The sequence below is a fragment of the Suricata suricatta genome, chromosome 8, assembly GCF_006229205.1.
Source record: "Suricata suricatta isolate VVHF042 chromosome 8, meerkat_22Aug2017_6uvM2_HiC, whole genome shotgun sequence".
NCBI lineage: Eukaryota > Metazoa > Chordata > Mammalia > Carnivora > Herpestidae > Suricata > Suricata suricatta.
In genome coordinates, this window is record NC_043707.1 from 2,094,849 (window position 1) to 2,116,777 (window position 21,929).

Below are 21,929 nucleotides of genomic sequence, written 5' to 3' on the forward strand. Positions count from 1 at the left end.
GGGGTCGGGGTCGGGGTCGGGGTGGGGGTGGGGGGAGTCACGGGGAGCTGGGCTCCGCGCTCACGCCGACCCGCTGTCCCCCAGGACGTATTCCTCATGATCCGGCGCCACAAGACCACCATCTTCACGGACGCCAAGGAGTCGAGCACCGTGTTCGAGCTGAAGCGCATCGTCGAGGGCATCCTCAAACGGCCGCCCGACGAGCAGCGGCTGTACAAGGTGCGGCCGCGGGCGGCTGGGGGCGGGGGCTGGGCTGGCGCTGCGCGGCGGCCGCGTCGTTGGTGTCAACAGTGGCCGGAACTCCTCCGCGTGGAGGCGAGGCTGCACCCGCGCTCGGCGGAAGGCGGCCTCGGGGGCGCAGGGGCCTCTGACAGCCGTGCTCTGTATTCAGGAAACTGAGGCTCGGCGAGGCGTCGCTTAGCCCAAGGTCGCTGGCTTCGGGTTTTGGTTTAGGATTTGAACCCCGTTGCCCTTAATTACTGCAGGCCCATCAGAATCGCACCCCTTCACCCCCAGTGTTTAGTACAGACAATTGGAGGGTGTCAGGATGAGTAAAGTACCCCCAGTGCCTCCCCCACCGACTGTATCGCTCCCCAGCCTCCTCCCGGTGCTCCGAGAGCCCCTGCTCCCCACCCGCCTTAGGAAGCCCACTGCACAATTATTCAGCGCAGGTGGCTTGGGTTGTCATTGGGGGAATCCGTTGTATTGGCCCCTGACTCAGGTGTCCGCCAGCGTGGGGTTCCTCATCTAAGTGCGTTGATGCGATTCTGGCTGGAAAGGAGACTGGCGTTTCATTCCAGACTTTTTCCTGCTGCCCAAGCTCCTTCCATGTACTGTGCTGCGTGCTTTCTGTGGGTCTTTCACTCCGTGAAACCTCCCAGCTGCCCTACAAGTTGGGAATTCCAAGAGTGCCTATCTTACAGATAAATTTCACACCAACAAAAGATGAAGCATTTTGTCCAAGGTGGCAAAGCGGGGATTCCAATCAGGCTTGCCTGTGGACAGACTGTGTCACTGAGTCTTTAAATTAGATTCCCCTGGAGGGTTTTGTTTTTTTGGGTGGGGTGGGGTGGGGTAGGGTGGGGTGGGGTGGGGAGATTCTAGAGCCCTACCCTAGAAGGTTCTGATTTGGAAAGTCTTGGGGGCGTAGCCCTGGAAAGTGTCTGCTATACTTGGGTGGTCCTGGGCCCTATTTGGGGGTGTCTTCCCTGAATCCTGACTTCCAGGCAAGTCCTTGGGACTCCCCACTCCTGGGGCCTCTCCGAACACCCTGCCCGCCTCTCTCCGCAGGATGACCAGCTTCTGGATGATGGCAAGACACTGGGAGAGTGTGGCTTCACCAGTCAGACCGCACGGCCGCAGGCCCCGGCCACTGTGGGGCTGGCCTTCCGGGCAGGTGAGCGGGGTGGCCAGGCAGGGTGGAAACCGGCCAAGGAAGGGGTGGCTGCAGAGCCTGCTGTTGGCTCCTCCCAGCCTCCATGGCAGTCCTCCCCGGTGCACAGTGTAGGCATTATCTTCTGACAGTGCATGTGTTTCCCCACAAAGGAAAAACGAGCAAATGAGTCGCTTGTAGAAACTGAAGTCTTTCATGGAGGATTCTGATACCCCTTCATGATCCCTGCTTATGTTTACGGAGGTCTCATGGAGTGTTGGGCCCTGCGCTCTGTATTTTATCATCCTTGTTCCATTTAAAACGCTCCATAGCCTGAGAGGTAAGCATTGCTATCCTCAGCTTGGAGACACGGACACGGGATTCCTAAGGGTCACGCGGGAGCCATGATTCAGAAGCCGACGGCCGGGACCTTTGTAGGACATCACCTAGACCCCTGGCATCTCTGCGGATGCCATGCTTGTGCTCGGTGTAAGGACGAGTGAGCCTGGGGAGGTTAGGTCCCTTGCTGGCACTGCGTGTTCCAGAGTTCGCGTCTAGCTGCTGCCTGCCGCAGGCCCCCTGGCGGTGTTCAGAAACCTGCCCCAGTAGAGAGCTTTACGTTTTATTCTTTGTCTCGGGAAACAGGAACGAAGGTTGTGTGGAGTATGTTTGCACAGCCGTGGCCCTGGGGCTGTGTGGATGGTTGGGTAAACCTGGTTGAGAAGGATTTTTCTGGGCTCATGAGGAAGCTGTACGAGGGCGGGGGAGGGAGTGTACCACCTTAGCCGCGTTTGCTCCTTTCGTAAGGGCTCCTGTGCCAGGACACAGCAGCCGTGTCCGCGGGCAGCTGCTTCGTGCCCCCGCCCCTCCTGACTGGAGCTCGTGTCTCCATGGACGGGTGCGACACGGGCCAGTCTCAGAGGCAGCGTGAGTCCCCCATGCACCCCAGGCCTTGGCCTGAGGGCACACAAATGGAAATCTTAGGGGCCTTTAACCCTCACAGCGACAGCAGGCAGGTGTGGGGCTGGTCCAGGCCTCTCCCCTTCTGCTTCCTAAGCCAAGGCTGGGCCGCCTCCTGGAGCAAGCAGCCCTTCCCCTTCCTGAACGAAGGCACTTTTCTGTGGGCTCGCAGAGACCCTTGGAAGATGTTGATAGACCTATTTTTTGATGAACAAAAATCCCAACAGGAGGAGTGTGGTTCCCCCCCTAAGACTCCAGGTTATGGAATTGAATGTGGGGGGGGCCCAGACCCTGGGTGGTGCCCCCGCTCAGGCAGGGGATTGCTGTCTTGATACAGGACACAGTACGGACTGGACTGGCTAGTCTTTGCTTCTCCCACAGGTGACTTTGGTAGTTCTGGTGAGGGCCGGACACAGGACGCTCTCTACTCGCTGAGGGAGCTAAGTGTTAAATGGCATCCTCCAGACAGTTTCCAAAAAATGGGAGAGGGGACAAAGGCAAGAACCATCCCTGCAGACTTTTCTTATGCCGGGCCAGGTGTCTTAGCTTCAGCACGGACGACTTTGGGGCTGAGAATGCGGAGTGGTCCTGTGCACTGCAAGGGGTTGGGCGTCCCTAGTCATCTACCCACTCTCCCAAGGTGTGACAATGGCACCCGTTGCTAGGCATGGCAAGCTTTTCCCATGAGGCCTAACAAGTTAAGAACCCTGAGCCAGGTGGAAAGAGGTTCCCTGTTGGAAGAAAGTGCTGGACAGAAGTTACAAAGTGGGACTTGTTTGCTCTGTGTTGAGGTGACAGCAAGAACAAGACAGCCCTTCTGTGGCTGCTGTTCTAGTGGGGGAAGCAGCTGGTCGGTGGCAACAGGACCCTGGTGGCTGGTGGCAGGGAAACGCTCCTGGAGCGATGCCCAGGCATTGGGCTGCAGGGACTGTTGTGCAATGGCTGGGGCAGGCTTCTCAACTGGAGTTGAGATCCTATTCAGAGTGTGAGGGGAAGCTGCTGGAAGTTTTTAAGCAGGGGAACACCAGTGTGGTTAACCTTGACAATGAGTGTTTGGGGGAGAGGAGGTGTGAGTGGAACAGGGAGATGGGGCAGATTCTGGAGAAAGAGAGACCGAAGCCGGTGGAGACAGACTGGCCCGTAGGCTCACTGGCCGGTAAGCAGGGAGAGGAGGGGGACCCCAGGGATGGCTGGGCTAGCAGAGGGGAGGGGGCAGTTTGGGCCTGTAGAGGACCTAGGGGAGGGGGGTTGACTCACTCGGCAGAGGTTGGAACTGGTTCAGAGGTCCCCGGAGCTAGAGGGGGCGCTCGCTCCAGCTCTCCCTCCTCCTCTGTCCACCAGATGAAGCGTTCGAGGCCCTGCGCATCGAGCCCTTCTCCAGTCCCCCGGAGCTGCCTGACGTGATGAAGCCGCAGGACTCAGGAAGCAGCGCCAACGAGCAGGCGGTGCAGTGAGGGGCCCCGGGCCCGCCCCTGCCCCCAGTGCCCCCCACCCCCAATAAAAGATTTGGGTGTTTGCCTGGTTGCTGCCTTTTTCTGTGCACCCTCTCCTGCCTCAGGCACCCCTTCCCTGGGATGGGGTCTGCTCTCCTGCAAGGCTTCTCTTCAGCCCGTTGGGCTTGCCAGGCCGCCTGCAGGACCCCAGTTTGCGGCTGTTCCTTCCGTGACTGCCCCTCAGCTCACAGCCCTAGGGCTGAGGGGCAGAGGCCAGAAGCGGAAGCGACAGGTGAAGCCACTGGGGTTCCAAGGGGCACCCATGGCCTACAGCCGCCCCGAGTCCTTTAGGGCCCCTGGGGGTGGGGGCGTGGCAAAGTGGAAGGACCTCCCCCCCAATAAACAGTCTCTAGACCCAATTCCTGCATTTCTCATTTTATTTGACAGAAAAAGTTGCTCTTGCTGTACAGATTTTAAAAAACCAAAATGCCTTTAAGAAACGTGAAGAAAAGTTGGGGGAGGGGCCACAACCTCACTGGGGGGGCAGTAGGGGCCAACTAATTTCAACTCCTGCCCCTTCCTTCTAGGAACACCTCACACAAGTTCCCAAGTTCAAACTCCCCCCCCCCCCCACTGCCCAAGAACTTAGGGGTGGGGGGGGGCATCGATGCCTCCCAGCCCTTTCCAAACCAAGACCAGGGTGTCCCAAACTATGTCCTCCCCTCCCGCAACTCCCATTCTCATTCCCACCCACCCCAATCCCCCCAAAACGTGAACCAGGAAAAACTCACAGAGATTAACATTTCACAGGAACAAAGAAAAAGGGGGGGAAGGAGTCCTCCCCCAGGAGGGTGCCAGGGTTCAAGGGGGGACAGACAAGGACCCCTCCGCACCACTCTGCTGGGGAAAGGGAGCACTCCCTACAGCTCCAGTACTTGGGGTGTGGTGGGATTCCCCCCCAGAGAGATTCAAGGAGACCTGCAACAGAGAAGATGGTGATCAGTGCCAAATCCCCAGCCAGCCCCGGAAGTCCCCGGGCACAGGAGCTTGATGAGAACGCACCTGGACGAGCGGTGCCGCACGGGGCGGGGGCTGGGCGTCTCCCTCCTGCGCTTGTGGCCAGGGGAGCGGCTGTCCCCACGCTGGCCTCTGCGGGAACCCCGTTCGCTGCTACTGCAACAACACAGGACAGTCACATGCAAGGCAACACCAACCTCTGGCAATTTCCCAACTTTTCAGCATGGTGGCCAGACCTGGCTGGCCACTGACCAGAGGCCCTACCTCTGCTGGTCCCGTGGCGAGGGCTGAGGTGAGGGGCGGCGGCGCTCCGCAGGCGAGTAGCTGAGGGACCGAGAATCTCGGAGGGAATCTATTGGCTTCCGGGGACTACGCGACCTGAGGAGCAGAGCAAGCCCCATAGCACCGCGCTCTTCCAAACCCACCAGCCGGCACTCAGGACCACCCCCCAGGTCCTGACCACCAAACCTCATACCACACAGGGCCAGCCTCAGACCCACCTTTGTCTGCTCACTCACCCATCCGCCCGCACACCATCCACCGAGTGCCCCACTGGGCAGGGCATGGGGTGCAGCGGGGGACGCAAAGAAAAAGACAGTCCCTGCCCTTGGAGGGGCTCAGTCTGGTGGTGAAGGAAGGCCAAGGGAGGCCCGCTCGGCCCCGTGTATGGGAAGCAGCCCCACAAGGACCAATATACATGGGTCTGGGGACCCGCGGGGGCGGGGGGGAAGGGACGTGGGGCAGGGAAGGGGGGGAAGGGTAGTCTTCTCGAAGGTGCTGTTTGAGCGGAGTCTTGCAGAACGAGGAGTTCACCAGGCGGACAAGGGAATTCCAGGCAGAAGGAACAGCATGTCCAAAGGCATGGGGTTCTCCTTAGACTGCAAGGCGCTGGGTGTGGCTGGAGCACAGGGCATGTGTGGGGGCGGGCAGGAGAGGAGAACACAGGGCAGGCAAGGCCAGTTGGTGAAGAGCCTCACACGCCATTCCCGCAGAGGTGGGGCTTTATCCTGCAGGCCACAGGGCGTCCCGGAAGGATTTGTGGAGTGGAGGGAAGTAACCAGATGTGCGTTTTAGAAAGATCCCTCTGGCTACGTGTGGAAGAGAATGGCGTGGAGGCAGGGAGACAGGGAAGAGGCTGTGGACAGAGTCGGGAGAAGATGACGGTGGCCAGACCAGAGCCCTGGTGGTAGCAATGGGGAGATTTAAAAACTAGAATCCCTGGGACACGGGAGCAGGAAACAGGCTGCATATCAAGGGCAGGGAGAGGAAGGAACCTAGGACTCCACAATTCTGACTGGAGCACCCACACTTGGACCCTTTGCCAGAACAGGGCACAGCACGGGCGGTGGGGAGAGGAGAGCCCACTCCTCCCCCACAGCCAGACACCACAGTCCACCAGAGACTCCCAGCAGGGATCTCACGCCCAGGGTCACACCCCGCCCCTTCCAGCTCCAGCAAGGCTGCACTCACCTCCGCTCTCCGGGGGGCGGCTTCTTGGGGCTTGCAGGTTTGGGCAAGGCCTGAGGGCCAGGCTTAGCAGGGGAGGGGGATGAAGAAGTAGAAGAGGAGGAGGAGGAGGAGGAAGAGGAGGAGGAGGAGGAAGAGGAGGAAGAAGAGGAGGAGGAGGAGGAAGAAGAGGAGGAGGAGCTGGAGCTGGAGCTGGAGCTACTGGAGCGCCTCTTCCGCTTGGCAGGGGTTGGCTCCTGAGGACGGCCTTCTCGGACAGCCTCCTTTGGGGCTGGGGTGGGGCTGGGTACCCTGTGGGAGAAGCAGAGCATCAGGAGGAGACACTGCGCCCCAGCCCCGACCCTACCTTCCTTGGCCTGGAGGAAGGGCAGTGGGGGAGGGGTGCCGGAGAAAGGCCCTGGGAGCTCTGAGAGCAGAGAGCCAGTGAGCACATTCTCTGGAGAGCAGTGGCCCAAGCTGCCCCCACCTCTGCTGACACAAGCACAGGCCGGGCCCGCAGCACAAGGAATCAAGGCTAAACCTCAAGAATGTCCCTGATGGACCTGACCCTGGGCTCAGGTGTGGAAGCCGAGCTGGGCGGTCTCCTTCCCTGGAGAGCCGCAGCTTGGGGAGGCCCCCTGCGAGTGCGGGTTGGCTGGGGGAGGGGCCGTCCTGCCTGGAGGCAGGGAGAGGGACGGGATGACCTCTGAAGATCCTTCCAGCCCAGGGAGTTCCTCTTGAGGTCTAACTGCCATCCCTCCTGCTGTAAAATTAAGTCCATTTCCTCTAGTTCTGTCCTCTGTAGAGACGGAAAACTTATCATTATCCTCTAGAGAACGACCCTTTGGAGACTTTTATCTGTCCCGTTCCTCCCCCCGTTGCCCCCACCCCAGCATTCTCTACTACCCCCAACTTATGGGTCCAGGTCCCCATACCTCTTTCAAAGAGCCCAGAGCCTCTGGACAGAACTTCTCCCTCCCACCCCCTCCCACCCCCAAACCTGCCCCATCCAACAATTCTGCAAGCCAAGCCCCCTCACCTCTTCAGTGCTACCTCAGGTTGAGCAGGAAGGCTAGAGCCCTCCGAGTCGCTAGAACTGGAGCCGGAAGAAGAGGAGGAGGATGACGAGGAGGACGAGGATGACGAGGAGGAGCTGGACGAGGAGGAGGAGGAGGAGCTCCGCCGCTCCTTTGCCGGCTGCAGGGCGGCCAATGCAGAAGGCTGCTGGGCACCCGCGGAGGCCGGTGTTTCCCCACCCTCAGGGTGGGACATTCCCGGGACAGGACCAGAGAGCATGCCGTTGTGGTCACCAGCAGAGGACGTGGTCTTTGCCACTGTCCCAGAGGAGAGGGACTGAGACCCTGCTGCGGGGGTGGTCTGGGCAAGCAAAGCTCGGGACTGGTCAGAAAAAGCAGATGGCACAGGGGACCTAGGTCGATCCTGAGCTGGAGGAAGAACACACTGTGAAGGAGCCTGGACCATTCTAGAGGCAGGAGAAGGAGCCCGCTCAGAGGTCATTCTAGACTGGCTCAGGGCAGACGGTGGGGTTCTGGAGCCTGGGCCTCCTGGTGGGGTTCTGGATCTGGCTCGGTCAAGAAGCGGTGGTGAGGTTCTACCACTAACGCGTTCGTAGGCAGAGAGGGGCACCCGGGGACTGGTAAGGTTTGCGCCAGACAAAGCGGGAGCCATTCTAGCACTGGTGAGGCTTGCAGGCGCCATGGCTGGAGGGGTTCTCGAGCTGGCAATATTCACAGGAGCTGTGGCATGTGCAGATCTAGGACCCACCAGGTTGGCAGGGGCTGCAGCCTGGGCTGTTCTGGAGCTGGAGGGATAGTTTGCAGCAGCTGGGGGAGTGCCAGAGCCGGTGAGACTGAGAGCTGCCAAGGCAGCTGGGGTTCTGGCTCCTGCTAGGTTCACAGCTGGGGCTGCAGGGGTGCGAGGGTCAGCAAGGTTCACAGCAGAAGGTGCCACTGCCGTTCTGGGGCTGGCCAAGTTCATGGCTGCTGCAGCAGCTGGTGTTCTCGAGTCAGCCAGGTTCACTGCTGTTGGTATGGCAGGTGTCCTGGCGCCAGCCAGGTTCATGGCTGCTGCAGAGGCTGCAGGAATCCTGCTGGCAAGACTGGCAGCTGGGGCTGTTCTGAGACTCATGAGAGGCACTGGAGCTGGAACCTGGGACATTCTTGCAGCAAGGCCAGCAGCAGACATGGATGGAGGCGGCCGAGCAGTGCCAAGACTAATGGCTGTCAAGGCAAGTGCAATTCTAGACTGTGCATGATTTTCTGGCACAGATGTTCTCGGGTGATCTGGAATTCGGGGACCTGGACCATCCATCATGGAGCCACCAGCCTGCTGCAAGACAGACATAGGTGTTCTGGAGCTGCCGAGGGGTTCAAGCATTCCAGGTGATCTACAGCGGTCCAGGGGAGTTGGTGACATGCTAGGACGACTGAAGCAGCTCATTCTTGAGCTATTGAGCGCTACTGGAGGTGTCCGAGAACCAGAATGATTTCTTGTTGCCGGAGGAGTAGCAGAACGTGAACGATCAGAACTACTTCCAGATGCAGAACGCCTTCGGATAGCAGGAGGAGATCTTGTTAAGGACCGTTTACCCCGAGTTGTTCGCGGACTACGGGATCTAGAACGGCGACGGATAGCGAGGGGAGAGCGACTTCGAGAACGCTTGCGTGGCAACAGTGGGGTCCGAGACCTAGAGCGACGCCGAATAGCTGGAGGTGTTCGGGACCGAGATCGCCGGCGTGTCACTGGAGAGGTTCGAGAGCGGGACCTCCTTCGAGTTACTGGAGATGTGCGAGATCGAGATCTCCTACGGGTGACTGGGGATGTTCTGGATCTTGATCTTCTGCGAGTGATAGGAGAAGTTCTGCTTCGAGATCGCCTCCTGGTCACTGGTGGAGTCCTAGATCTGGATCTTCTTCTAGTCACTGGTGGTGTTCTGGAACGGGAGCGACGGCGTGTTGGGGTTCTGGATCTTGAACGACGGCGAGTCACTGGTGGTGTTCTGGACCTGGATCGCCTTCGACTCACTGGTGATGCTCTGGATCGAGATCGTCGTCGAGTCACTGATGTCCTGGACCTTGATCGTCTCCGACTGACTGGTGAAGTTCGAGACCTGGACCTACGGCGGCTGACCAGAGGTGTTCTGGACCTGGATCGCCGGTGCGTGGCTGGAGAGGCCCGAGACCTTGAACGTTTCCATGGAGCTGGTGATGTGCGTGAACGGGACCGCTTGCGACTGGCTGGGGGTGTCCGCGAACGACCTCTTCGGCGTCGGGAAGAAGTTCGGGAACTCTCCTGCCGGGCAGGTGACCTCGAGTGGTAACCAGAGCCTCCCCTCCGCCGACGAGTGACCCGAGACCTTGACCGGCTCCGCTGTCTTCTCCGAGAAGTTGACTGAGAAGATCCAGATCTATCTCGACGTCGAGTTGTTCTGGTTTTCTCCCTCCTTGAGCGGGAACGGGATCTTTGAAGCCCACGAGGCTTTGCTGAAGGAGAACGGCCTCTCCTTGATGTTGTCTTAGCACGTGGGGATGAAGCTGAGCGTCGCCGGCGTGAGGATCTCGACTTTTCAGCTGGCTCTGGGGAAGACACTGAAGGACTTCTTCGGCGTCTTGGGGGGGTCCTAGAACGGGTCTCTGGTGAAGATGATGCAGAGCGGCTTCTACGAGAGAGCCTGGCCTTCCTGGTCAGTTCAGGAGACGATCGAGAGCTGCGACGGCGAGGTGGAGTGCGGGACTTGGTCTTGGGCTCTGGTGATGACCTAGAGCTTCTTCTAGCAGTTCTGGATTTCGGTGGGTGTTCTGGAGAGGACTCTGAACTGCTGCTTCCTTCAGGAGAAGGGCCTCTCCCTTTGCTTGATGAACCTGATCTGCTTCGTCTGGGAAGAGCTCTAAGGGGAGGAGCCTTGGGTTCTGGAGAAGAATCAGAACCACTCTGTGCTCTGAGTGCAGCTCTCGGCTTATCTTTAACTTCAGGGGATGAAGCAGACCTACTACGGCGAGGAGAAGGTCGGGCTTTGCTATCGACCTCTGGAGAAGACCCAGACCGACTCCTTTCTCTAAGTGGTACTCGTGTCTTAGCTTTGGAATCTGGAGAAGAGTCTGATTCACTTCTTTCTTGAGGGGATGCACTGGGTTTCCCATCAAGTTCTTGAGAAGACCCAGATCGACTTCTCTGTCCAAGAGGAGTCCTAGCCATGGTCTTCTGTTCAACTGATGACTCTGACCCACTTCTTTCTCTCTGGGGGGTAAGACACTTGTTGTTGAGCTCTGGAGATGATGGAGAACGACTTCTTGGTCTAGGAGTCTGGGGCAAAGCTTTTGGTTCTGGAGAAGAATCACATTCACTTCTGCCCCTAGATGGTGTTCTAGGTATGTCTTTCATTCCAGGAGAGGACCCAGATAGGCTGTGCCTTGAGGGAGTCCCAGACCCATCTCTCAGTCCTGGGGAAGATCCAGACCTGCTTCTCCTCGAGGGGGTTCTAGGTAAACCATCTTTCAGTTCAGGAGATGCAGAGCTACTTCTTTCCCTTGATGGTGTTCTGGGTACTGCATCAAGCACTGGTGAAGAAACACTCTGATTTGAAGACATTCCTGCTTTTTCCACTGCATCTGGGGATAACTCAGAACTGCTGCGTCTAGAGGACCTTGTCGATTGTTCTTTCATGTCTACAAATGGATCAGTCTCTAGCTGATTAGGATAAGATCCATTTAAATCTTCTTTAACCTCAGGAGAAAATCCAGCATTCATTTCTGCAATAGAGCCTGAGTTTCTGAATTCTAAAGGTGACCCAAAGCTATTCTCCCTTGGGGAAGAATTAGACAGTTCTTTATGTTCTGGAGAAAAATGTGGCCCTCTCCAAGTAGAGGCCACTGCAGGGGCTTCTGCTTCCAAAGAAGTCTGTGACTGGCGTTGATCAAGGGTCAAAGACACAGCAGGTCTTTCTTCTATTTCAGGGGAGGACTCAAAATTACCTCCAGCCATTTCTTTACGTTCTGGAGACAAATGGGAGAGAATCTGGTTTGAGGATTCTTCAGATTTCTCGACCACCTCCATTAATTCCTCATCTTGGCTTGGCTTAGCTAATGCACTTTGGTCTTTTGTACCTGGGGATAGCCCAACACCACCTCTTTCCCTTGATGGGGTTTTAGGTGTCTCTCTGAGTACTGGTGAGAACTCAGGTTTATCCTGCACTGGAAAAGGACTCGATTTGTCTCTTGGCCCAGGAGATGACACAGCAACATCCTCCTGAAGCAGTAAGCCTGTTTTCTCTTTTGATTCAGAATGCTCCAATCTACTCTGCCCCAAAAGAGATTTAGAGGGCATGGCAGGATATGGTAAAGAGTCAGACTGAGACTGGCTCTGCTCAGGAGACATTCCAGATTTCAGCCTAGGACTTGACAATTCACTTCGATCTGGTCTTGTTGGAGACTTGGATGCCAGCTCAGCGACTGGAGATGAGGACCTGGACCGGCCACCCTTAAAAGGCGTTTGAGATTTGCTCTGCAGAGGAGACTCAGAGTGACTCTGTTTCACATCTGGACTCGAAGCAGCAGATCCAGAGTCGGGTGAAATTTGAGATTGTCCTTTCTGTTGCAGAGAGGAGGTGGCAAAATACAGCTCTCCTGGTAGTGTGGTAGACGCTACTCCTTGACTGAGAGAGAAGGATCCAGAACTTTGTGTTGGTGAGTCTTTAGACTTCTCTTGGGAACACGGGGACTTTGCTCCACAAAGACTGTGCCCTGATGGAGTTTGGGGCTTTACTTTAGGGCATGGCGAAGTAGACCCTGAGTGACTCTGCCTTGGTGGCGTTCCAGGTTTCACTTTGGTATCTGGTGAAGAGGACCTAGAACGGCTATGTCTCTGCAACGATCTGGATTCCACCTTAGAGCAAGGAGACACTGATCTGCTTTGCCTTGGAGGTGTTTTAGAGGTTACCCTACTAGGGCTTGGAGAAGAGGAGCCAGAATGACTCTGGACTGGTGACGTTACTGCCTTCACTTTGGGTTGTGGAGAGGATGATCCAGATCGGCTCCGTCTTGGAGGAGTGCCAGGTTTCATTCTAGGAGGAGAGGACCCAGAGCAGCTTTGTCTTGAGGGGGTCATAGATTTCCCCTCAGGGTCAGGTGATGATTCTGAACGGCTCTGTATTTGTGGTGTCGAAGATTGTTCATTTGCCTGGGGACTTGTTACAGACTCTTGCCTCAGTGGTGTTCCAGACTTCGCTTTAGGTTGAGGAGATGAACTGGAACAACTCTGTCTTGAAGGTGTTTTAGGTTTCTGATTAGGAGGAGAAGAACCAGAACGACTTCGCCTTGGTGGTGTTCTAGATTTAGCTGTCGGCTGGGATGATCCAGACCGACTGCGCCTTGGTGGTGTCCGAGACTTCTGTTTAGGACATGGAGAGGATCCTGAAAGGCTTCGCCTCAAAGACAAGCGAGATTTTGCTTTGGACCGCGGTGAAGAGAGAGACCTACTTCGTCTTGAAGAAACTCGAGATTTTTTCATTTCTGGGCTTGAGTTGGACCTGCTCCTCCTCTGTGACATTCTGGATTTGTTCTTCCGTTCTGAGGACGAACCAGATCTGCCTCTTCTTTGTGGCGTTCTAGAGTGAGATCTTCCTCGTCTGACTACACTTCTACTACGAGATCTTCGTCTTGCTGGTGTCCTAGAGCGAGATCGTCCTCGTCTTACTGGTGTCCTAGAGCGGGATCTTCCTCGTCTTGCAGGTGTCCTGGACCGAGATCTCCCTCTCCTGGCTGGTGTTCTAGAGCGTGACCGCCGTCTGGCTGGAGTTCTAGACCGTGACCTGCCACTTCTCCTGGCTGGTGATCTGCTACGAGACCTCCGTCGTACTGGCGATCGGGTCCTAGATCTACGCCTAGCCGGTGTTCTAGAGCGAGACCTGCCTCTTCGGGCTGGTGTTCTAGAGCGAGACCTACGTCTGGCAGGTGTTCTAGATCGTGATCGCCGCCTGGCGGGTGTTCTAGAGCGGGATCTGGCCCGGCGTGCTGGCGTTCTTGAACGAGATCTGCCCCTAGTAGCTGGAGATCTAGAGTGTGACCTGCCTCGCCTTGCTGATCTAGACCTGCCCCTTCTCTGAGTATTTCTGCTTCTAGACCAGCCCGGTCGCTGAGGAGACCTAGAGCGACCACGTCGCTGGGGACTTCTGGATCGCCCCCACCTCTGTGCAGATCGGGACCTACGCCACTGAGGGGACCGGGACCGAGAATGACCTCTTTTGGTAGGGGTTCGAGACCTAGACCGCCCCCTTTTAGCAGTGGTAGGGCTACGAGACCTCCCCACTCTTCGAGAAGGGGTATGAGAATGTGACTTATCCCGCTTTGCTCGGCCATGTGAGCGACTCTTGGATGCGGGAGAAGAAGAAATCTCTCGGCGGGACCCAGGAGCTGGTGCAGGTTTAGGACTTTCAGGGGAAGAGCTGGCATGTCGAGAAACTTTGGTAGGTTGAGGGGATGGTGGGCAGCTCTCTGAAGATGACTGGGGAGGTTTCTCAGGAGACTTAGGTAGTGAACAGCCCCGGGTTGGGGAAGCCTCAGATGGGGGGTTCACTGGCTCCTGACTTAAGGTGGCTGTTGCAAGGGGTTGCGGGGAGCCGCCATGTTGCTCAGCAAGGAGCGGAGTGGGAGCAGGTGGTTCTGGGCCTGCGCTGCTCCTTTCCGGAGAGGGGCTAGGTCGAATTGCAGATTTCTAAGAGTGGAAAAGAAAGTACGGATAGGAATGTAAGCACCAAAACTTCCTATCACCCATTAGACCCTAACATCCTTTCCAATGAAATTCTTCCTCTACACACCCGATTACGCCAACTAACTGGTCCTCTTCCTTACCACAGGTACTCATTAACAAAAGATCATATAAAAAGAGTGAAGACATTATGAAGATACAGATACACTTATCATACCACTTTAAACGTCTCCCAATCTAGACAAAAACAATGCAAACATCTAATTTTATAATAACCTTAACAAAATGCCACAGCAGAAAAAAAGTATACTTTTATTATATGGAAAAACCAAGCACTTTCCTAAACTGTGAGGCATCTCTGACTTCACTGTTCAGAAATACTAAAACAAGAGTAAAAGCAAAGATACGAGGACATGATTTATGTAAATAGGAACAGAGTAGGACAGAAAAAGGAAACAAAGTTTGAAAAGCTTTAAATATTAAATAAATGAAGTTAAAAAAGAAATTAAGTTTCTGAGGTGACCCAACGTGTACTTTAGAAAAACAACTCCGGAGGACACAGAAAATGGACCAAAAAAGCTAAGCATTTAACAAAAAGCAATTACACTAAAGAGGCTGAAGCAACAAACACTATGATTAGAGCTTCAATCAGCATAGCAACCACATGACGACAGGCACTGAAAAGACAGTTCCAGAGTAGTGTTTTCAAACTGCAGGCACCAACCCACTGGGTACCAGCATTTAACAAAAATAAAAAAACTCTACAGACACATCTCTAGTAATGCTAAATGATGGTTTAAAAAAAAAAAACAAACTTCTCTCAAATTGTACGTAAAACAGGACAGTGATGTAAAACCTATTAATAACCAGGTAAGTTTGAAAGCCATTAATTCTAAAGAATTTGAACATGCAAAAGAGACCTTGAAAAAAAATACATAAAAAAGAACTAAATTCACTTCTTTAAACAAGTTTACTTCCTTCCTTCACTTCAAACACCCATCTTAACCCTGAAACCCAAAAACATCCATTAACTCAAGATGTAACCTACCTCCTTATCTTTGTCTCTGTCTTCATGAGGACTGCCAACCTGCTTTGTAGAGGGTTCTGGGCTGCTAGGCTGCCCTATGTTGGTGGTACTTGGTTCCTTAGAAGGTGCATCTCCCTCCCCTCGTCGCCCTGAAACAGGGGAAGGACTTCGCCCAGTCAAGGTAGTTGTATGGGTCTTTGCTGCCGCACTTCGAGACCTGAGGAAGGTAATTGAGGGCAGGGGAAAGGAAAGAAATCAGCTCAGGGGAGAACAGAGAACCCCCTCCCCAGCTCCCATCCACCTTTCCTGACTATACAAACCCTCTTCCAAGAGGCCTTCTCTTACACACAAGACTCAAATCGCTCATGAAAATTCAAGTCCACTTCACTTTGGTCCTTTTCTTCCCCAAGAGTCCCCCAACATGTTCTCCCTCTACCCCTTTATTCACCTCCCCCAACCTCCCCCAACCCTCCACCCTGCCCATTCCCTACCCACTTCATTCACAACTCACCTCTGAGCCCACCTCCTTCAGGAAGCCTTCCCCGATAAAGGAAGCCAGGGTAAGGATTCCTTCCTCCCCCAGACACCACGAACAAACCACCACCCCCCCTATTCTGGCAGTCCATATACATCAGAACAAAACAAAAAATAACAAAATAACAAAAACAAAAACAAAAAAAAGAGAAGGGGAAATGTATATGTCTGTCCATCCTGTTGCTTTAGCCTGTCAGCTCCTAGAGGGCAGGGACCGTGTCTTCCGAATGGTCTGTGCAGCGCCTAGCACACCGTGGGCGCTCAATAAATATTAAATTGATTAACCCACAAGTCCCTCTCCCTCCCTTCCTCCTGGACCACCCCTTACCGACTCCGGGATGTATCAGAAGAGGAAGCAGAGTCAGGAGACGTTGAACGGTGGGCCCGGCGGCTCTTGGGGGCTGGTGTTGTACTACGAGACCTGAAGGAAGGCCACCACCACAGCTCAGCGCGCTGTCACACGTATACTGAGCTCTCCTCATCCTTAAACCTCAACCTTCCACCGTCAGTCAAGGACGCAAGTGATTCTCTCCTCTCCCCCACCAGGTAGCCCTCACCTAACCTACTTGCTAATAAGCAAATTACTCTCCAGTTCACACAAACTCACTCACCGCTTCCGCTTCTTGTCCTTAGATTTACGTTTGCTCTTTGGAGTGGGAGACCTAACAAATAAAGGGAGATTATTCAAAATAACCATCTTTAAATAAGAAAAAATCCAAAGTGAAATATAAAGGTCAAGGAATTAAAAATAAAAAAAGAGCAGGGAATTACTGACAATTGAGCTTTACGCTAAGAAACCCCCTTGCGAACCGGCAAGGCCAGACTGGCTCACCGTTCCACATCACTGTGTCCCCAAAATGCCCCAAGTAGCTCTTACCTATGCTTCCGTTTTTTGGACTCAGATTCTGACCTGTTGGAGGGGAAGGGGGGAGAAACACATAAACCAATACCTATGCCTTGACTCCTCAAATTTCTCCAATCACTCCACGCACTCCCCCCTCATACCTGTGCTTCTTCTTCTTAGAACTCTTCTTCCTCTCTCGGCGAGGAGAGCTGCTCTCTGACCTGCTAAAGATGCGTTAAGAAACCAAGTCACTCTCCTGGGCTCCTTCCCTGACCCTCCCACTCACAACCCACCCCCAAAAAAGGTTTCTAAATCAATGAACACAAATAGCACCAATGTCTCAGACCTAAGCCCAGGACTTATTTACTCTCCAAGAAGCAGAAGTACCTCCTCCATAAACCAACAAATCTCAAAATGAAAAAGAAAATCCCAGTAGTTCAAGATGTCACTGGTTAATTCTTAGTTGGCCAAACTACAGAATCACCCCCCGTTCCCCGACGAGAAAACAGAAGGCGTTCCTTCCCTGAGTGAAACCAAAATGGTAACTCCTGCTTCCCTGACATAGCGGACAACTCTCTCCTGCTTCCTAAAAGCAAAAATTCTCTATTTCTTAAAAAAAAAAAAAAAGGGGGGGGGGGAGACACACCAGGTTTGGTCCCATGCCTATTAAAGTAATTCTCCAAGAAACTTACCGTCCCCTATCTTTCTTCTTTTTCTTCTTCTTCTGCTTTGGGGTTGGTGATCGAGAGCTGCTAGACTCCCGGACAAGGCTGAAGAAAGATGAAGAGCAGCAGGTGAGCGCCAAGATAAAGTTTCTTAGACATTTCAACTTCATAACAAAACCTGGACAGTGTGGGAAGAAATAGTCCCCCTCATCCCTAAGTGGAGGAGAGTGCTTAGAAGCAGGAAAAAACTGATATGGTTTATTGACCCTAAGTACCTGTAAGGTTTGGGAGGCTCTGGAGCTGGTTGTTTAGCTTCCCGAGCTCGACGCTGAGGATCAAAAGAGCTGCCGTCTACATAGGAATCACTGATACCAAAGGCAGCACGGAGTCGCTCATTCTTTTTCTCATTCAGTTCTGCCAACTGGTGAGTCTCAGTTACCCTGGGGAAAAAAAAGCAAAAGTGAGAAGGAAACAGAGAAAAACAGGGTCGCTCACACAACCATAGGCAGCCAAATGGAACTGGGAAGAGGAAGAGCAGGGAGAAGGTTGACGAAGAGAGAACAGCAGAAGCAGTAGAGCCCTGAGGAAACAAGCGACAGTGAAAACACTCACGCTGGCCTCTGCCCTGGGGTCTCTTCCTTTCCCCCGGGGTTCACGTCCTTCTCCAGCAACATGAGTCGAAAGGTAGCCACTTTTTCCTGAATTTGCTGTTCCTCGTACCTAAAGAACAAATCCCTTCAGGGTTAGAGCTTGACTAGGCACTTTCCCCATCCCAAGTTTAAAGTTTCCTTATTCCCAGGAGAATCCCTTGCCTTTTCATGCACACATAAAACTTTTCACTCACTGTCCTCCAAAGGGCCCGTCTCTTAAATCTTTCTTATCTTTCACTGTTCTCTTTCTTCCCTCCACTTACTAGAGCCTCTAGAACAGTGGATTTTAAACAGGCTAAACTCCAGGGGCCAAAGAAGAAAGTTAAGCAGGCAAAGTTCCAGGTGCTCCTCCCCACCTTCAACAACAGGTATCCCTGAGATCCAAAGTAAAGTGCATTGTATAAAAAGGGTGCCACTGCTGAAGTTTGGAAACCACTGCTCTAAAAGGGTTTCTAACTGTCCTCCTTTTCCAAAATTTCACTTCACTACCCAACCCCATCCCCTCTTATCCAGATAATATTCCGGTTCCTGCTTTCTTGCTTTCACTACTGTCCAAGGCCTCAATCCTTAAATCCATTTACCTTCCTCTTCTCTACCAATGACAACACCTATCAGCTTATACTTCAGCTCTTTGCTTCCCTGGTACCTGCTTTCCCACCTCTCCCCTTTAAAGCACCTTTTTGTTTCTCAATAGCTACCCTCTTCCCCTAAGTGTCTTCACCTTAATAATTCAAATTCCCTCAGGCTTTCTCTCATTGCAGACAACTTCCTATCTCCCACCTTGAACCGTCCCTTACTGCCTCTCGATTTACTAGCTCCTTTACCTCCTCCCCTCCTCCAACTCCTGTCCAGGCCTCTTCAACAGCCCTCAGCTCCCTACATCCCACCTAACTCCCCCAGCTCTGCACTCACTCAGTGCTTGGCTCTCCCCCAGCCTCCCCTCACCCCTGCTCTTCCATCATCTCCTCCAGCTCGAGGCATCGCAGCTCCACGCGCCGCTTGCGCTCGTGGTCCAGGATGTCAGGATTAGGCCGCTTCACCAGGGCAGCCTCCAGGCGCCGCAGTTCCTCCTCTCCCTTGTAGTCAGGCCGCTCACCCCGGCGGCCTCGCACCAGGGACAGGTTGCGCTGGACGTAGCCGTTGGTGCCGCTGCCCCGGGGCGTCGGCAGCCCGATCCCGTTGTACATGGCCCCGTGCCCGGGGGGGCACCACCGCTCCTGGGGGGGAGCGGGGAAACACGGGTCAGGCCCCTGACCCCAAACTAATCACTTGCCACCACCCAAATCCCTGTTCTTCACCCCTATTTCAACACGAATCTCCACACTAATGTCCTTTACCTGCATAATCCTCCTGGTCTTCTAACAAAAACCCATCCTTACCCTTCCCATACTTTCCACTTAATCACAGCCCAGCTCTTACAGTCTGTTTACCCCAAAGGGCAAGAGCCATTTCCATTTCTGTTTGCACCTAGATATTTTTTCCACCGTAAGAAGATACGAAACCCCTTTCTCTCGAATTTCTCCACACTGTCTCTTTATTCTCCTGTGGCCCAATAAGCACAAGTGATGTCTCTATCTACTAATCTAATTCCTAACATCTGACAACTGAGACGTCCAAACAGGACACAAACACCACCACAGATCTGTGGCACCTATGGGCCCACATTCCAAGTGCAAAGATTCTCCTAAGAACTTACCTAAGAATTTCAGACTACCTTGTTACAAATACAAAACAGATTAAATAAGCTCTTCGTATTTGAACAGGTGGACTGATTGGCTCCTGACATGAACCCGGTACCCCACGCAGCCTCACTCAAGAGAAAAAGCCAGCACACATATCAGAAACACAAGCACCTTGGATACATAATCCTCTTGTACTTTACCTCCCAGAGATGAGGCCATTTCCTTGATTCCAAATATTTATAAGCTATCAACTACCCTGCCTGATACCTTACCCCTTTAATTTCTTTCCCAATAGATTTCTCACGTGACCTGCAGCTCACCCAAGTCTCATTAGCTCCTCTTAAACATCACCTGTTTTCAACAATGCTCTGATCAAACAAATCTCTGCTCCAACTCTTCCAGACCCACTTCTAAGTCCCTTGTCCTAAACTTACTCAGACGCCCCACACTCTTCAGAGCCCTCCTTCACTAGTGCAAAACTGTTAACTTTCCCTATCAGTCCCCTGTATCTCACTTCCTAGTGTTTCTCTTCCAGACCTCCCTCATCTGTCTCATGTTCTCTTTGTGCCTCCTACACCAAGGTTCTAGCCTCACAACCCGTCCCAACGCCAGCATGGCTCTGAAGAGCCCTCAAGCTCCCATTTTTCTGGTTAGTCGCTTCTTAACTACACATATCCTATTCCTTTCTCCTACTACGTATACTTTATTTCTTCCTCCATCTCATCTTGTCCAAGACAGCGCCACAGAGCATATATATGAGGGAAAACTAGCCCCCCATCAAGATCCCCAAAGAACAAGCAAAGAGTTTAATGAAAAGTAAGCAAAAGTAGGTAAAACTGGATAAAAAGGAAGCCTACATTTTTAAAATTCCAGAAGGAATCGCATGTGGATATCTGGAAAATATACTAAAATAAAATTTTAAGTATGGGGAGATTGAGAATGGAAGGGAAATTGCCCAATTCCAGAACTGTGTGTACCTCTTCCCCAACCTCTAAAGGTTGGGTCCCTGCCCAATCCCAGTAGCAGACTCCAGAAGACTGGAAAACCAGTAAACAATACTAAGGTAAAGGAGTGACAAATGAAGCTAAATCTAGGAAAACTGGAAATGCACAAAGAAATGAACACTTTCTTTACAGCACAAGAAATCAGTTTCTTTACCCTACAACACTCACTTTCATTTTCTCAAATATCAATCCTCCCCATTGTAAACCCTGGTTCTTCTTTGCCTCTCTTAACCCCATTCTAGTTTCTGCCTTCCTTGCAGAATGCTTCTGACGTGCAATTAATTTCTCAGCTTAACCATTCACCCACACTTCCAAACCACCTCACACAAAAGTCCTCCCACTCCCTTAAGAGGGCAAACCAGCAGCTGCTAAGGAAAGGACATTAAGTCACAACTAATTGGAGAACTTTAAAGGAATAAGTCCTCACCCCCCACCCCAGAAAAACAGCCCACATCTGAGGCAGTGCTCAAAACACTAAAAGGAAAAACCAAAGGGGAACAGGAACACACACAGAAATCACCCAAAACAGTTAACTTTATAGACGTTCTCAACTGCGGTCCACAGACTGAGTACACAAACATTACCCCCAAAAAATTCCCATTACGACCAAAAAAAAAAAATTCCTCTTACTGGGAAATTTATCAGGACGCCAAAGAAAGAAAGAGAGCACAACCTTGAAATTCAATAAGAAAATACTCAAGACAAGAAATATCAAAAAGGCGGCTGTGGGTGTGCAGGAAAATGGCCATTGGCCAGCCCAGCAAGCTCAGTAATGGGCTGTTCCAGTAGCTGGGCCAAGGCTATCGAACCCAGGAAAAGACTGATACATTCTAGTTCAAGAAAAGGCCTAAGAAACTCATACACGTAAAGGAATAGGCAGCAAAACGCTCGTTTAGACTTTCGGGTCTGGACGACATCTTAGACCAGCGCGAGGGGACACGAAAGCTCAGAGGGGTCGGGTGAAACGGAGCCCAGCGTTTTCCGCCCAAGGCAGCGCTCCCAGGGCCTCGCTAGCTTGCACACAACTTTGGAGGACGATGAGGAGTGGGGAAGGGGGGCGGGGGGCACGTAACTGCCTTTACATACCCGGTCTGAACACGTCTTCAAATTAAAAACGCAGAACAACAACGAAAACAACACACCCAAGCCTTAGAGCCTTCGCCTCCCCACCGCCTCCAGAGCAGCAGCACCGAGCGTGAACGCCCTAACCTCCAGGGCGTCTGGCCCCAGGCCGCCCCCGTACCGGCCGGGCCGCCAAGGCCTATTTTCGGCCTTGAGGGATGGGGGAGGGGGCTGCGCGGCGCCCGGGAGGGACGGAGAAGCCCAAGGCCGGAGAGGCTCGGGGGAAGGGAGCCAGGAACAAGCCCCGGCAGCCGCCGCCGCCGCCTCCCCGAGAAAATGTCGGAAGGGGGTGGCCGCGGGAGGGCCGGCTCGGCCGCACGCGTGGGGGAGGCGAGAAGCCGAGGCGCGCGCTCCCCCCCCTCGTCGCGAGCGCGCGCGAACCCGAGAGGAGTCGGCGGCGCGAGCCGTTGCCATGGGGGAGGGGAAGGCAGGTAAAAAAAAAAAAAAAAAA

At 53.6% G+C, this 21,929-nt stretch overlaps 2 protein-coding genes across 10 annotated transcripts in view; one reads left to right on the forward strand and one right to left on the reverse strand.

The window, feature by feature from the left end:
- ELOB (elongin B) overlaps positions 1-4,184 on the forward strand; it is a 12,485-nt gene extending 8,301 nt beyond the window's left edge. Inside the window, exons 3-5 of the mRNA XM_029948379.1 lie at positions 85-219; positions 1,291-1,396; positions 3,674-4,184. Of these exons, the coding sequence (XP_029804239.1) occupies positions 85-219; positions 1,291-1,396; positions 3,674-3,786 (354 nt within the window). The 3' untranslated portion in view covers positions 3,787-4,184. The remainder of the gene's footprint in view (positions 1-84; positions 220-1,290; positions 1,397-3,673) is intronic.
- On the reverse strand, positions 4,185-21,681 carry SRRM2 (serine/arginine repetitive matrix 2). Of its 9 annotated transcripts, none has more exons than XM_029948370.1 (14): positions 18,616-18,887; positions 17,633-17,740; positions 17,296-17,460; positions 17,048-17,125; positions 16,517-16,579; positions 16,389-16,421; positions 16,123-16,173; positions 15,840-15,932; positions 14,999-15,194; positions 7,268-13,956; positions 6,253-6,540; positions 5,047-5,160; positions 4,828-4,935; positions 4,185-4,743 (listed from the first exon to the last, which is right to left on the reverse strand). In XM_029948370.1, exons 1-14 carry the CDS (start codon positions 18,855-18,857, stop codon positions 4,734-4,736), a joined length of 8,238 nt encoding a protein of 2,745 aa, XP_029804230.1. In that variant the 5' UTR covers positions 18,858-18,887; the 3' UTR covers positions 4,185-4,733. The 9 variants fall into 9 exon arrangements, with proteins under 9 accessions (XP_029804230.1, XP_029804229.1, XP_029804235.1 ...); XM_029948369.1 differs by having other exon boundaries at positions 4,828-4,938; XM_029948372.1 differs by lacking the exons at positions 4,185-4,743; positions 4,828-4,935 and adding exons at positions 5,283-5,962; positions 21,443-21,465 and having other exon boundaries at positions 5,068-5,160.
- Positions 21,682-21,929: the final 248 nt, after the last annotated feature.

What these genes read in the sequence shown, in the direction of transcription:
- SRRM2 (XM_029948369.1), bottom strand. Translation starts at nt 18,857, where the DNA reads ATGTACAACGGGATCGGGCTGCCGACGCCCCGGGGCAGCGGCACCAAC. An exon ending in AAGAAGAAAGATAGGGGACG is followed by an intron (nt 16,580 to 17,047) that starts GTAAGTTTCTTG and finishes ACGCATCTTTAG; the next exon opens with CAGGTCAGAGAGCAGCTCTC. An exon ending in TCGCCACGGGACCAGCAGAG is followed by an intron (nt 4,939 to 5,046) that starts GTAGGGCCTCTG and finishes GTGTTGTTGCAG; the next exon opens with TAGCAGCGAACGGGGTTCCC.